Source organism: Chaetura pelagica, unplaced genomic scaffold (assembly GCF_000747805.2).
Source record: "Chaetura pelagica isolate M959 unplaced genomic scaffold, ChaPel_1.0 scaffold221, whole genome shotgun sequence".
NCBI lineage: Eukaryota > Metazoa > Chordata > Aves > Apodiformes > Apodidae > Chaetura > Chaetura pelagica.
Window position 1 is genome coordinate 9314158 of NW_009952533.1, and position 15308 is coordinate 9329465.

The window sequence follows — 15308 nt, forward strand, 5'->3', positions numbered from 1 at the left end:
CTAAGCTACAAGTCTAATATAGTCTAAATTAAATAACCTCTCTAACATACAGTGGTACTGCTTTGTCTTTTTTGTTCCTAGCTTGTGGGAGTGAAGTGAGTGGAAACTTGTGTATCAACAGTTATTTAAAAAAAAAAAGAAAAAAAAAAAAAAGAAGTATATTTTATTAGCACCTCTAAAAAAAGTTTCAATACAATAAGTAGAAGATTTCTGCCTAAATCACAACTTCTAACTGACAGAAGACAGCTTTAGAAACCTCAGTCAGGGCAAGTGGACGAATTTTAACCTTATATCCCATAAAACAGAGACTGTCTATCTGTGATCACAATCTGGCTCCTACTTTGCCTGGGAAAGCACAAGGAAGAACCATCTCCACTGGCCATCCCTAGCAGAGAATAGCAGAGATTTTTCCACCCCAACAGCAGTACCAAAAAGGTAGGACCAGAGTGAAGGCTCCATGATTGCTTTGCCCTCTGTCCCTTGGTGAAAAATCAATGCAAAAATACTTTTCTCCCCTTGCAAAGCAGTTTAAGGAGTTTTTATGGCTTTGTTCTCAATGTTTCAACATATAAGAGCTAAACAAAACTCCAGTAATGGACAAATCGCTTCTTTTGAGTTCTAACATAACAGCCAGCACCAATTTCATGGAAATGGTTCATTCATACATTTAATATCACACTGCAGCCCCCTCTAGTTCTTTTGCAAATTCACTGTGTGTGTGTGCAAGGGCTTGTCTGTATAAGGTAATAATAAAACTTGTGATTTTGTATATTTTGAATCAAAATCTTAACAAAAAAGTTTGAAGTTTGGGAAGCCACATTTGATATGTTAAATAGTATGACATCTAAATTCAGGATTTTTAACATAAATACTTTAAGTAACCCTCCATGAACCTTATGAACATATATAAACCCAGCAAATTTCCTACTGTTTGGAAATAAAAAACAAACCACAAAAAACCCCCAATGTCCTCCATGCATAGCCCCCAGAATTGGGGTTTTAAGCTTTTTGTCACTAACTTGTATTCAGATTCTTGAAAATACCAGTGGTCACATAGTCCTAAAATTCTGAAAAGGTGCTATAGATTTGTCTGAGGGAACGTGCAGTAAAATCCACAGCTCACTACAGTTGTCTTGTTCTTTTGAGATGCATGAATAATTTAAATTTAAAATTCTAATGAATGAGATGAAAGTTCACCCATTTATAGTGTTTTGGTAGGCAGTTTTATGAAACATGAGACTCCTGAAAAGTAAGGTTGTTATCAACAAGTCACTAGAGCATTTATTTTCATTGTTGTAACGGGAAAACATGGAATTTGATAACCTGATTTACTTGTAATCAAGTAATAGATTTTTAAAAGATATTTAATATTTTTTTGTCTCATGCTTTATAATTATTGTATAACTTGACTACTGTAATTGTACAGCACCACTGCATTTAAGAGTGTTTTCTTATAAAGGGTATTCTTGTGGTATATTTATCTTGACAAAAATCCATTTTACTGAGGGGAGTTATTCTGATGCCATTCACCAAATGAAATGTAATTTGAACCAAAGACTAGAAAGGAAAATAATACCCTATTCCAAGGGAATTGTAGGGGACATCATATGACCAAGATGCAAATCAGTGTGGTATACAAAAAAATACTGAAGGAAAACAGTCATTCTATCTCAGGGCTCCTCAGAACACTTTCTCTGTTTTGGGTTTCTTCCCCCCTGCTGCCCCCAACCCTCCTACCCCCCTCCCCGGTTTACAAGAAACTGGCTAAGATAGGAAAATTATTCTCTAAATTAAACCAACAGAAGAAATCTTTCCTTCAGTAAGAGACTGTTAACTTTTATATCCAAATAAAAAGTTAGATCTTCCTTTTACTTTAAGAATTAAGTGCTAAATTAGCAACAAAAAATTAATTGAATGATCAGACACTAACTCCTGAAGTTTCAGGTCTTTTCTTTAAGATTCTCAACATAAATAATTTCTCATTTCTTTGTTCCATCAGTATTTAAGCCGGTACATTTTGTTAGAACAAAAGTCACTATCTGTACTAATCTCACCTAATTTTGTTTGTACTGTCTTCACCAATGCCTGGTAGCAGTGGCATCTTGCATAAATGTGAAATTTAAACAGTTTCTCAATTGGTTCTCTAATTCTAGACCTTCAAGAAGAAACCTTTTCTTTGTATATAATCCATTGTAACAGTCAAATCAATTGGAAGTCCCCACCTTCAAAGATCACTCAGAGTTTTGTCTGTTTTTTTATCCCTCAAATACGAAAAATAGAAACTGACTATATGAGTAGAGTTTTAAGAACAATGTAAAAATTGCTTCAATAGAAGTCAAGCCTCTAGGAATTATGAGACCTTTTCTTAAACTAGCATGCTAAGATGTTTTTTTCAAGCACATGACAGCCATTTGTTAAGCTGAAAATGTTATACTTCATTACAAATGGCTGAATACCACTTCCAGAAGAATAAAGGGCAATCTAGCTGATTTAAAAGAAAGAAGTTTAAAATAATTTCCATTGAATAGTATATTTTGATGTGTTTTGTGAGTCTCCATTTAAGTGTTTCTTTTTGTAGTAGCAGTAATGAAAGCTCAAACCTAAGCTCAGTGGTCTACCCAGACACCATTGGCAGAAAAGTGTCTTGAAGTTCAGCCTTCTAGAATAGTAAGCAAATCTCAAGGGAATGATGCTCATTCTGCTCAAAGACCTTTCACAATGTTTGGGAGAAAAGAAGATAACATTCAGTCTACCTTTTGGAGTTCTTTACTTGCTAAGATCCCCCTTGATTCACCAAATTCATACATACATATGGGTATAATCCATATAAGTAGATATAATAGACATAATTTGTTAAAATATACTGTCCATGTTAATTTCAGATGTCTTCATCCCAGATAAATTCTCTCTATTCTCTCTAGCTGCATGAGTTGAGACAAAATTTTCAGTTATTTTGACATGGACTTTTTCCGACATTAACTTTATGGTCATAAATCACCTCTAATTACTTTAATAAGGTCATTTTGAATGTGAAGATGTCTTTGCAAGTTCATAAATTTTCTTGATAATTTTGTGCCTGTGGCTTGTATATCGTAAGTCTTGCTATTCATGCACACAGCATTATGTCATAAATTACCACATTTATTTTGGCATGAGTCTAAGTACTCATGAACACTGTCTCTATTATTTAAACACGTAACTTAACTGAAACACAAGATTCAATATCCAAAATAAAGGAAGACAGAAAAAAATAATACTCAGACTAGGGACGAAGACTGGAATTTTCCTAATGATTTGGGATGCAACTCTAGTTGAAAGAGAAAAAACCCTTGGAGTCCAAATCTTTGAAGCATTCTTGAAAGCCCAGTTAAAAAAATATATATTCCCACATCAAGCATTAGATTACAATACCTTATACAAGATATCTAATAAAACAGAAGTGTTTCACTTACTACTTAGCTTGTTATACAAGTCTGAAGAAAACAAGTAACAGTAACTTTTACTTTAAAATTAGCCTAGATGGAGAACTCTCCCTGGTAAAGATATGATGTTTAGGATAAAATCTATATAATGTGAACTATTAATTTTTTGTGTTATATTTTGTGGAAAAGCCATTAGACTTGATTATAAACCAGATGACAGGAAAAATATTATTAACATACCACACTGCTATTGAATGTAATTAGTTCTTGGGCTTTTAAACTTGCACACACTTCTGTTTTTATATCTGAATAGGTTCGCTGAAGTCAATTGTATATATCAAATATGATTAAATCAATTTAAACAGATTCTACAACAAATCAAATTATTTTAGATTATATATCAAGTGCCTACCAAATAAAAAACCCTCTCCAACAAAACTAGCCCATTTGATACAAAGCAACTGCATATTTTTTATGTAATAGGCTGCAGCTTAATCATTTCAACCTTTAATTACTGCATCAGATAATGAATATTTTGAACATATGCTTCTCCACTCTGCTAGAAGACGTGAATGAAAGAGAAACAAGTTTATATGCATGCTGCTGTGTGTGCCTGTTGGGGGAGGGAGTAGCACACTGAACAGCAAAAGGAACCAAGTGGCAACAATTGGAGGAAACGGTATCTGTAACAGCTGCTCCTTTCAGATTCCCCTAGAAGGAGACTGCCTGAGGTGGACCACAGCACAAAAGGATAAAGAAGATGAAAACTGATGCAAAGCAGGAAAATAACTGCTGAGACCCCTGAGTCTACACTCGAATAGTCCCAAGCTGTGTGGCAAGACCTCTTTAGCATGCTACAGAAGCTGGTGATGAACTACATATTACCATGAGGCAAACTGGCTCCTAGCAGTATTGTCTGCGTGTTATGTGTAATGATAACCAGTAGCCCTCTGGGAATGGGAGGCAATGATTTCATCTCCGTAAGCATCTGAGCTCCCCTTGGATACAGAGACCATTAAACTGAGAACAGAAGGGTAAATTTTAGGCAATGATTTCTAATTGGAGAGTGAAGACAACTTGTGCTCAACAGTACTGTCAACCACTGGTACTTTACTGCTATCTATATTGATCCCTGTTAAGGACAAAAGGAACTAAATTTTACCCATAACACACATTATATGTTCTGAATGAAAGTCCTTCATAGCTTTCTTATGTAATGTAACTGGAAATGCCATTACTTTAGGAAATGCCACTATATTATAATATAACATTACATTATTTACACTGAAAAGTATTGGTACTGTCATTACTTTAAAAATAACATTCAGTACTCTTAACATAACATATTGTTTATGTATTGTCCTACAGAGATTTTCTTCCTCTTTTAACAAAAAAACCCCCATTGCTCTCCTTACCTGTCCAGTGTTTTTGTAGGACTAAAACCAACAGGCACTACCTATAACATATATATTTGAATTATTAGTAGTACATTATGAAATTAAAAGCTTCCTTTAAAAAAAATAAATAAAAAATTCTGCATGTGACAAGAAGATACGGAACTTCCAAATTATTGCTGTAACTTTTTGGCAGGGGGGAGCAACAAAGGGAAAGAAGTATCAATAAAATGTAAGCAAAATGGATCCTAAGAAAAAATGCCAGGACACCTAGTACTTTTGACCCTTTCAAGGCCAGTTTGAGCCTTTGTATATCATGGAGACTGTGCAGTCTTGTTCATTAATTAATTTCTCCTGTGATGGAGAGAACAAATATGCATGCAGGCTTCTTTTTTTAGCACATTTGTTTATCTTGCTGCTCTTCATCACTCACACAGCTTACTGTGACTCTCAGAAACTTAGAAGAAATGTTGATCAGGTAAGAATGGTGGCACTATGGTCAGTCAAAAAAAAAGCAGACTAGTTTCGGTAAAAAAAAAATAAATCTAGTCTAATCTGTTACCCTGTATTCTTGAAAGAGACCAATCATCCTATTCTCATTGCTGTTGCAACTATTAGATACAATTTTGAAGAATTATATGTAGCTTTTTAATTTTTAAATATTTTCACATTCAGCTATAGACTTTGACAGGCTTCAGCTGTGAAGAAATTGTATCAAGATGGCCAGTAACTTTTGGAAAAACTGTGTCACAAATCATTAAAAGCATCTAAGAGGATATTTCAATACAGAAATCTAGAACCCTTCCTGCACTGCAGAAGCCAAGCAAACAATATTGAAATTGGTGTTGAATTTACTCTGTCACTTCATCTGGTCTATTTCTGAAAAAAATACACTACCATGACAAATAAGACAAAGAATGACCTCTATAAAACATTCACTAATAAAATACTGGGTAACTTTGCAGTTAAAGGAGCAAAGAGAACTAGAAATAGCAATTATCCAGCTCATTAACTGCAATAATCAATATTCAAAATATTGCAACAATTCAAATACATGAATTTTCCACACAACATTTTAAAGAGGATCATGGAAGACAGAGACTTATCTGGTGACTGGCATAGACAAACCAAGTTGATGCTTGCCTTTCCTCTTACACTGACCTACGATGAATTTGAGGAACCCTCCTACCAGAGTAGAGTTCTGTGTGTACAATTCTTGTTGTCTTAGAATTATTATGTATCATAGTCTCCAAGGGAATGTGAGAAGAGAAGCTTGAACTCAAGCATTAACAGAAAGGATTGCATCAGCACTACAGCTTTTCATACAAAAAGCAATTAATATTTATTCTAAATTCCTGATGTTCTGAAAAGCTCAAAATATAAATCAATATATTTTTAATTCTTGGCTTATGAGTGCTGTATCAAACTAGTTACCAAAACTGGTATTTCATACAAAACCTTAACTACATAAAAACTGTTTGAATACAGGAACAAGAAAGCTAGTCACATGTAATCTGAATTGTCACTTTATATTACTTCTACAGATCTAAGCATAGAAACCTGGACTCCATCAGTTCTGGAATTCATTTGAACCATAACTGCTTAAGCCACATGGATCCCTGTCTATAGAACTAGACATGCTTATAAAGGGTCAGTGAGCCAATCTCTCCAAGTCTCTCACTCTAAGAAATGCCTAAGAAGATGCCAAGGAGGCAGAAAAAGGCATTAGAAAAGCTAAAACGACTTTAAAATAAACTTACTGATAATGCTTCCTGTTGTTGTCCAGCAAAATGATATGCTAAACTTAAGCAATATGAAGCTTCTCCTTCCAACTTCATATCACCTCCTAAAGAAAGGATGAAAGCTACAGTTACACATGTAATCTGAACAAAATTAGTACAGACAGTTCTTGCAGGTTCTTAAATAACACACAGATATGTAAATACTGTAGTAACTTCTTCCTTCTCCTTAGTCTTGCCATTTATCTCCTTCCAAAAATGCACAGTAGTAATTAAAAACAGAGGCTGTGGATTTTAAAAAACTTAAACAAGAAAGTTCAACAAAGTCAGAGAAAATATCTTCCAGTAAGTAATGCAGTGCAACCACTTTAACATGCTGTAAGGTTCTCTATCATGAAATCCTCAATAGTGCTCACAGGAAATCACAGTATTCTCATTATATATATTTAAATATAAAATAGAATAGCATATATAAAGAAAAGCAGATGTATATCATAAATCCTAAAATGGAAACACAAATTATTTTGACTGATACATTCTGCTAATGTGAATCTTGGTGAAACACCAAGAAAGAACTATCAGTAAACCAGGTTCTTATTTCTTACTCTCACTGTTATTTTTGCAAGCTACTGTAGGATAGAATAGCTAAAAAAAGGGGTAGTTTATACCTCCAAGCATTAGTCACAGAAAACTCTTCATAGGCAGTTGATAACTGAAGTGTATCACACTTTTCCCTGTCAGGTTTTATTTCACTAATACTAATCTAACAAACAATGAGGCAAAAAGACATAGAAACAAAGTTTCACAAAGGAATAGTAAGTAAAAATTTGCTAAGGATATAGAATGCTTCCTTTCTTACTTAAGAGCAGTCTGGGAGACCAAAAGTGGGTAATAGCTAATCCTAACTCATAAAACAAAATAAACATAGATGATGGTCCAGAAGGATAGAATGGATATGATAGATGGCAACCAAAGCCAGAGCCAGAGGTTTAACTAAGTTGTTTAATAGGGGCTTCATAAACAGAGGCTGTGGTTCTGGAAAGGGGACTGGAGAACTCATCTGAAAACATCTTCTAAAGCTTAAATGTAAAGAGAACAATGGCAAGTACACTCCATGTAGTGACATACGCTACATGTCTCAGGAAGCTATGGAAAGTGACTGATTTGAAGTAAGGGCATTGGAACACCTGCCTGCTCAAAGTGCATTTTGGAAAGGCATCAGATGCATTTTGACAATCTCTTCTTTCCCAGCACCTTCCACCAGCAATAGGAAGGAGCAGCAGTTTTGCTGTAGCTATGGGTTAAGCATGCATTATAGACAACAGCTGCAAAAAACCCTAAAAGGTTGTATTTGATCAAGAAATGCAGCTGGAAAAAGGTGGAGAAGTTTTTGGGTAAACATGTCTGTCTTCAGCTAATTATCTGTATTGGCATTATCAATATTTGGATCCATACTCCCAAGAGAAAAGTTCTAAACAGGCAACTCACCAAACACATCAGCTAAAGTGGACTGCACATAAAAACAAAGTCAGTTATTTAGTTGTATAATTAAAAGAAAAACTTACTCAAATACAACCATACACCCTCACAAGCAAAAAAAAAATAAATAAAAAAAGGAATGATTTTTAATTGAATTCTTGCCCCGGAAGTCCAGCTTGGTTTATTCCTCAAGAATTACCACATAAAAGCATTCAGATTTCAAATGTGTTTTAAAATTATATATTTTTTTTCATGAGATGAGGCAAGATGAGAAATTTGTGTTCTTTAGTATTGACATAATAAAAAAAAATCTAATAAAAAAATAATAGAAATTATTTTCCAACACTTAAAAAAAAAAAAAAAAAGGCAAAAAATAATCTTAGATGCCTGAAATCTAGTTAGATTTTTCCAAGAGCTGGTCTAATAAAGATATTTCTTTTTAGGAACTTGCCTTGGCTTCACTGAATTATACCTTTATATAGATTGCTGTAATATACTGTTTACCTGTACCATCAGACATTTCTTTGTAGAAAAAAAAATATTTATTTTTAAAAAAAATATTTAAAACAGTTTATTTTTTTCCTCCCATTTTTGGAAGCTTTATTCTATCTATATTAATTGTGTGTGCAATTCATATGCAAAATATGTCCCTTAAGGAGCACCATGAAAGGCTCGAATTACTGTGCATGGAAAAAGATGGTTATTTGAGACTTCCTATCCTAGCTCTGAGAAGCCCTCCAACAATCATATATGATAATCATCTAGGAAAATTAGGACTGCAGAAAGGGACATTTAACAACATCCTTTGAGAAACAAATATTAGTAAGATTTCTGAAAACTCTGGAAAATTATGTGTATTTTCATAAAGTCAACTTGTAAGATTTGACTTCTTTTCTGTTCCCTCCCATGTGTAAGAAAAGCTCCAGAGCACTGTATTTCTAGCTGATCAACATTCCACAGTCTATATAACATTAAAATGCTATTCTAATGTCCCCTAATTTTAAACTTACCCAGACATGGTCAAAGCTTCTTAAACAAGAAGGTAATCAGGAGTACTCAGCATGGATTTATGACAGAGAAATTGTGCTTCACCAGCCTGGCAGTCTTCTAGAATAAGATGCCTGGCTTGGTGGATGAAGGGAAAGCAGTGGATGCTGCTCCTCTCAGTTTTAGTAAATCTTCTGACACCATCTCCCAAAACGTCTCCATACACAAGCTGATCATGTATGGCTTAGATAAATAGACAGCAAGGTAAACTGAAAACCTCCTGAGTTGCTGGCCTCAAGGTGTTGGAAGCAGCAGCATGAAGTCCAGTGAGGGGCCAGTCACTAGTGCTGTACTTGGGGTTCAACACTGGCACCAACACCGATTCATATCTTCATCAACAACCTAGATGGTTCGACCAAGTGCACCCTCGGTGTGTTTGCAGGCAAAACAAAATTGGGGAGGAATGGTTGATTCACCAGGTTGGTGGTTGTGCTGCCATTCAGAGGAACCTCAGCAGACTGCAGCAATGGGCTGCTGGCAGTCTCGTAAAGCTCAGGAAAGGGAAATGCAAAGTCCTTCACCTGGGGACAGAGAACCCCAGGCAGCAGCCCAGGCTGTGGGATGACTTGGGAGCAGGAAGATTGACTGGGAAGGACCTGGGTTTCCTGGTGGACAACAAGTTGCCCATGGGACACACCAATGGCCATTCATGGCAAAGGTGACCGAGGGTGTCCCTGGGCTGCATTAGGCAGAGTGTGTTGGAGTGAGTCCTGAAAAGAGCTGCAGAGGTGACTAAGGAACTCGGGTCATCTGTCCTTGGAGGAGAGGCAAAGGGAGCTGGGACTATTCAGACCACAGAAGGCTCAGAGGGGAATTTCATCAATATGTACAAATTTCTAGTGGCAGAGTGTGAAGAAGAGGTGCCAGGCTCTTCTCAGTGGTGCTCAGTGACAGAACAAGAGGCAAGGGGCACAAAATGTAATTCCATTATGGGCTCAACAAAATACTTCCGGGTGTTTGAATAGTGGAAAATATTTCCAGGATTGTTATGGAGTCTCCACATGTGAAGATATTATTAACTTGGCTGGATATAGCCCTGCACAGCTTGCTCTGTTTGACCCTGGTGATATCCAGATCTCCCTTCCCACCTCAGCTATTCTATGATTCTGTAACTTTTTACTTTAGGTTTTAAAGTATTTATGTGTATTAAGATATACAGCAGAAATCTGGTTTGCTTATGGTAGAAAACTGTTTTTTGCAAGTCCTAAATAACCATGTAGTGTGAAAAGGTAGTGATCCAGCAGATAATATAACTCAAAAATTGCCAGATCAACAACAACTAACCAATCAAATTCATTGAGCTGAGCTTCCACCACTGACCTCACTTTCTCATTATAGATTTGACCATTTTATAATATTATTCCCACAAGGTTGTGTGGTCTGGGTTTTTTTGGAAATAAAGCTTTCAGGAATCTAAAAGATTCTTTGTTGTCAGCAAGAATGCATTTCTGCTTTAGTGAGATCTGGATGTGTATTGATAGCATTTGTCTTTGAATTTAACAGGAAATAATCACCCAAACAGTTGACAATTCCCATTCTACCCCTGGGAAAATCATGGCATGCACATCAAATAAAAGAATGTGAAAGTATTATTTTCCACCTGCCTTCTTTTGCTAGTCTTAAAGCTTTCTTCAGCATTTTGATGGCCTGTTGGTGTTCTTTGGTTTCTAGCATTTTGTCTGCTAGTAAGGTATAAATTCTCCAGAGATGTTCACATGCCAGTGAATTGTAAGTGTGGCCTGTTGCAACTTTCCATGTCAAACCCTCTGTTAGCTGATAAAATGCTTCATAATGCTCAGCAGCTTTCATAACACGACCTGAAAAATATCATTTGTAATTACAATCAGTGTAATCAACAACATTTAAAAAATGTATTAGTCTATAATAGTTTTCTCATTAGAAACTAAGTTGCAGCCAATAATCTCATCGATTTTTCAAGCATCTTCAATATACAACCTACAGATCACTGGAAAATACCACCAAATCTCACAGTTTACAGCAATGCTGTAATTTAAATTTACTATTTTTTAAATTAGCTTTTCTTTGTAGATTCACAATGTTGGGGATGTGTGATCCCAAGGATGCAAAGTCAGAAATTTCTAGAAAATACATCTATTATAGATTCATTAATATAGTCTTTATAGATCTCATATTTCAAAATCACATCTATGAATAAATAATCACAATTCAAACTGCTCCTCAAGCTTCTTTTGCTGTAATGAAAACCTGTGTTGAAAGATTTGAAATGGGGATAATAGAGGTATAAAAATGGGGGGAGGAGGAACCACATTTATTCAAATAAATTAATTGACAAAAAAAGGATTATAATTGAAAGTAATTAATTTAATAATTATCGTTAGGCCAACTCTGGTGAGTTTGTGTAGCAAATGTACTGGAAAAGCATTAACCACTAACAGAGAAATTGTTTAACCTGAAGTAATAAACTTTAAGGTCTTCAAATGTAGGAAAGTTTGAAGATAAAGTTAAAATCATTTTAATATGCAAGTATTTCCTCCCTTCCCTCTGCCTTCAACTAGATTTATCCGTGTAGATGTGCAATCTAGGATTTCTGGACACTGTGAATTCCAAACCCCTTGAAAGAAGAGAACAGTTTTTCCTTATATATAATGGGTACAGAAAAAGTGCTGGGAAGCAGGTAAGACGAGAATATTTGCATACATAAGAGGAGAAAAAGGATTCTGGTCACAGTACCTTGTTTTGCAAAGACTGTTCTATTGCAGGGAGAACTGTGAAAGTGACCTTTCTAAGTTTGTGTGCATGATGGAGGAATCTTGTCCCATAGATCAGCAATATATCAATGCTACTTCTGTTAAAGTTTAGTTTAGCTGTGTTTGCAGTTTACACATCTTCTGAAACATAATTTATAAGGAATGATTACTGTTTCGAAGATAACTTTTACAGTCCTGCATGGAAATTGCAAAAAACAACCAGGAAGGAGAAAAGTTGCTTCCCAATTGTAGGAAAGGAAGGGAGAAAAGCTTGGAGAAGGACCTTCTCTAAGCATTCCAAGAGAAAATGGGACTAGTTCCCCAGGCCTCCAGACAACTCAGAGGCAGTGGAACAGCTAAAACAGATTTATCTTATTAAGTTAATTTAGATTTTTCATTTGCATATATTACCCTTTTACAACCACACTTTGCAATATAAAACATAACTCCTAACTTCATTAGAATTAAATCTATTTTCACATAAACTTCTCAGATTAAGAAAATGAGTACAACTAAAATTGACAAGCACAAGAAACTTCTCTTTCAAAGAAACAACTAATTAAATTCATTTCACAGACAAATAATTTTAAGGCTCTGTAACCTAAGATTCAAGTAAGAGTCCCAGAAGGTACAACAAAAAGTGCTGAAAAGTGCCAGGTGGAAGAGGAGACAGCAATCTTTATTCAATTCCACTCTAGTTAGGGACTGATATCAAAGAGATGGCCCAAAACATTGGAAAAATCTTATTGCCAGAGTAGCTATCAGATCCTGTAAAAGAAACCACGAAACCATAAATATATTATTTCCAAAAGAAATGCAAAATGATATTACCATGGCCCGTACGAGCTGTTTAAGTATTCACTGACAGTACTTAGTAAACAGAGATGCAGACTTGCTAAACCAAGATGAAAACTTTTGTTCATTCTAAAGAGACTTCCAAACTGAATTTGAGTTTCTGCCTATCCAGTGAATCTGACTTTTTAGAGGAACTCCAACTCAGAAGTCAACAGAATTCTAGTTATCCAAGTTGTTAAGTCCAGATGTAAGATATGAATTGAAGAAGCTGGCGTTGGCTTTGGGATAAATGGTGGAAAGTTGAGTTCAAACTCAATGTTGATAGCTCGATCTAGCATTTCATCCACTTGGATAAGCATATGTAGAGTCTGCCTTGGAATTGTCCTCAAAGTTTATTAAACACTTAAGAGATCTAGTTTCACTACATGTGCAATGGATTCTTTAGAATAACAGAGTTTGATTCACATGTAACTCAAAAACTTCTAGTAAGAATGGGATGCAGCAAACAAAGCAGTGGTACCACCTGGCTGCATAACCTGAAGCTAAACACAGTACCTGAGTTTCTCCTATGACTCAGTAATGTCATCTCTTAACAGGACACATCATTTAAGTAAATACTGCTTGCAACCATCAGAACTATTGTTTAGATTGTTAGAACTACCAGGTATGGTAATTCTTACCCATGCCTCCTCACTTGCAATATCCCCTGAGAAAGTTTCTGTCAGACTAGAAATTGAACTCATATATTCCACATACCCCCATAGTTCTTAAGAGTTGACCTAACCATAACAGCTGTGACCTGACATCCTTTTTGCCAGATCTCAGTGAAACCTCTTCAAAAACAATCCATCTACATCAACTTTCAAAACACAAAAGCAATATAGTATTTTTGTTAGTATTCAAATGGAACTAAATTACATTTGGCTTAACTGAACTATCAAAAAAGATTATGAAGTAAAAAGTAATAGAATCTGCTCAAAGAAACACCAAAAACATGCTGCTGAGCAAAAATAAATAAATAAATAATCCTGAATGAGGAAGAGATTAAATTCCTGACCAGAAAGCCCTTGTATGGCTATAAATTTTATTATTGAAGACTCTTTCAAGTAATACTAGCTATTTGGAGATCTCTCACATTCATGGAAGGTTAAACACTTTAGACTTTGGAATTCATTCCTCCATGAAGATAATCTGAAATCCCTTGTTCTCATTGGCAAACAACATACCAGCCTGTTTCTTTAAATCATAATGTTTATGTGAACCTGCAATGTTGTGGAAAAATAAAGTGAAGGGGCGGGATGTTTTAGGGGAGGGGGGAGTGTTGTGGTGGCAAGTTTAGTCACTGTCATGACTCAGTTCAGTTGGAATTGATCTGGCCAGTGCATTCCAATTTTCAAACACTGAACTACTGCAACTATTAGATGTAGAAATTAGTAGACGCTGTCCGAAAATCTTGAAAAAATTAAAATAAAGTAATAAGCCAATTACAAAACATTTCTGAGACACCTGAGCAGTGACAAGTTTTAAATTACTTTTCGTAGCAACTGAAATAAAATTTTAAAAAAGAGCAGCAAAATGAGAGGAAAAATGAGTAGGAAAATCACTTGGAATAGTTTGTCATAGTGTATCTTCTATGCTATTCTTAGGAATTCAAGACAAAAATCCAGAAGATGTTTCTAGGAAATGTATACTTGAAAAATCTATTTGCAAAATGTTACACAAAGCAGCATAGCTATTTTCAGTCAATAATATTAATAGCAATTGCATATTTCTTTTCCCACTGCCATTCAGAAATTAGTTCAGTATATACTAGGTGGAGCCTGAGAATCTCTGGTATCTCTTCTCTGTTTATAAAACAATTAAAAAAACAGAAATATAACTCCTAAAACATATACACTACCACTTCTAAAATGTTATTGTTTAATGTAGTTCAAGACATAACAAAAGAAACCCTATCAGCAGTAGTTTAACTTAAATATGGGAGGTAAACACTGTCAGAATATAATTTCTGGAGTAAAAAAAAATCAGTTTTAAACAATTATATATGCCACCAACAGTATCACATTTTAGAAATTAGTCTCATTCTCATAGCAACTACATATGTATGCATAAAGATTTGTGCTACTGTTTTCACTGAGTTGCTTAGAAGTTAAAAAAATAAATCTATTCATTCAAGCAAAAGAACTCAATGTAATTTTGTAAATACTGAAGAGAAACGTTTTTACATTATCTAAAACTTCCTTTATAATTCCCCTCCCTAAAACCCACTCCAAAAGTATACATTTGTTATGTCAAAATAGATATCAAACCAAATGGGGTACATATGGAGACCACTATTTTGATTTTTTTTTTTTTTTAAGTAGAAAGATTGACTAGATATTAACACAAATGGGTTTAAATGTGAAGCTGCCATAAAAGCAGGCACATAAATGTAATTCTCCCAGCCGCTATTTTGATGCACATTTTTGATTCCATGAATATTTTATGAAATGGCCCAAACTAAAGCCATATAACATTCCTGCATTACTGATGCTTGCGCCCGTAAGCTACAAACATTAGAGGCATGATTGAGTGCATTAAAATGAACTCATTCAGCAGTGCATTGATTACTTGAAGGAGAAAAAAAAAAAAAGTTACTCCCACTTAAGAAAACAGCACACAAATCTGAAGTTTTCAATACTGAAATTAATGATAGCAAATTTG

General features: G+C 35.0%; 1 protein-coding gene across 1 annotated transcript in view; it reads right to left on the reverse strand.

Moving 5' to 3' along the window:
- The window catches only part of TTC29 (tetratricopeptide repeat domain 29), a 138635-nt gene that overhangs the window by 83593 nt on the left and 39734 nt on the right, over positions 1–15308 (reverse strand). Inside the window, exons 5-6 of the mRNA XM_010009002.1 lie at positions 10686–10898; positions 6577–6662 (exon numbers count right to left, since the gene is read on the reverse strand). Coding sequence (XP_010007304.1) covers positions 6577–6662; positions 10686–10898 — 299 coding nt within the window. The remainder of the gene's footprint in view (positions 1–6576; positions 6663–10685; positions 10899–15308) is intronic.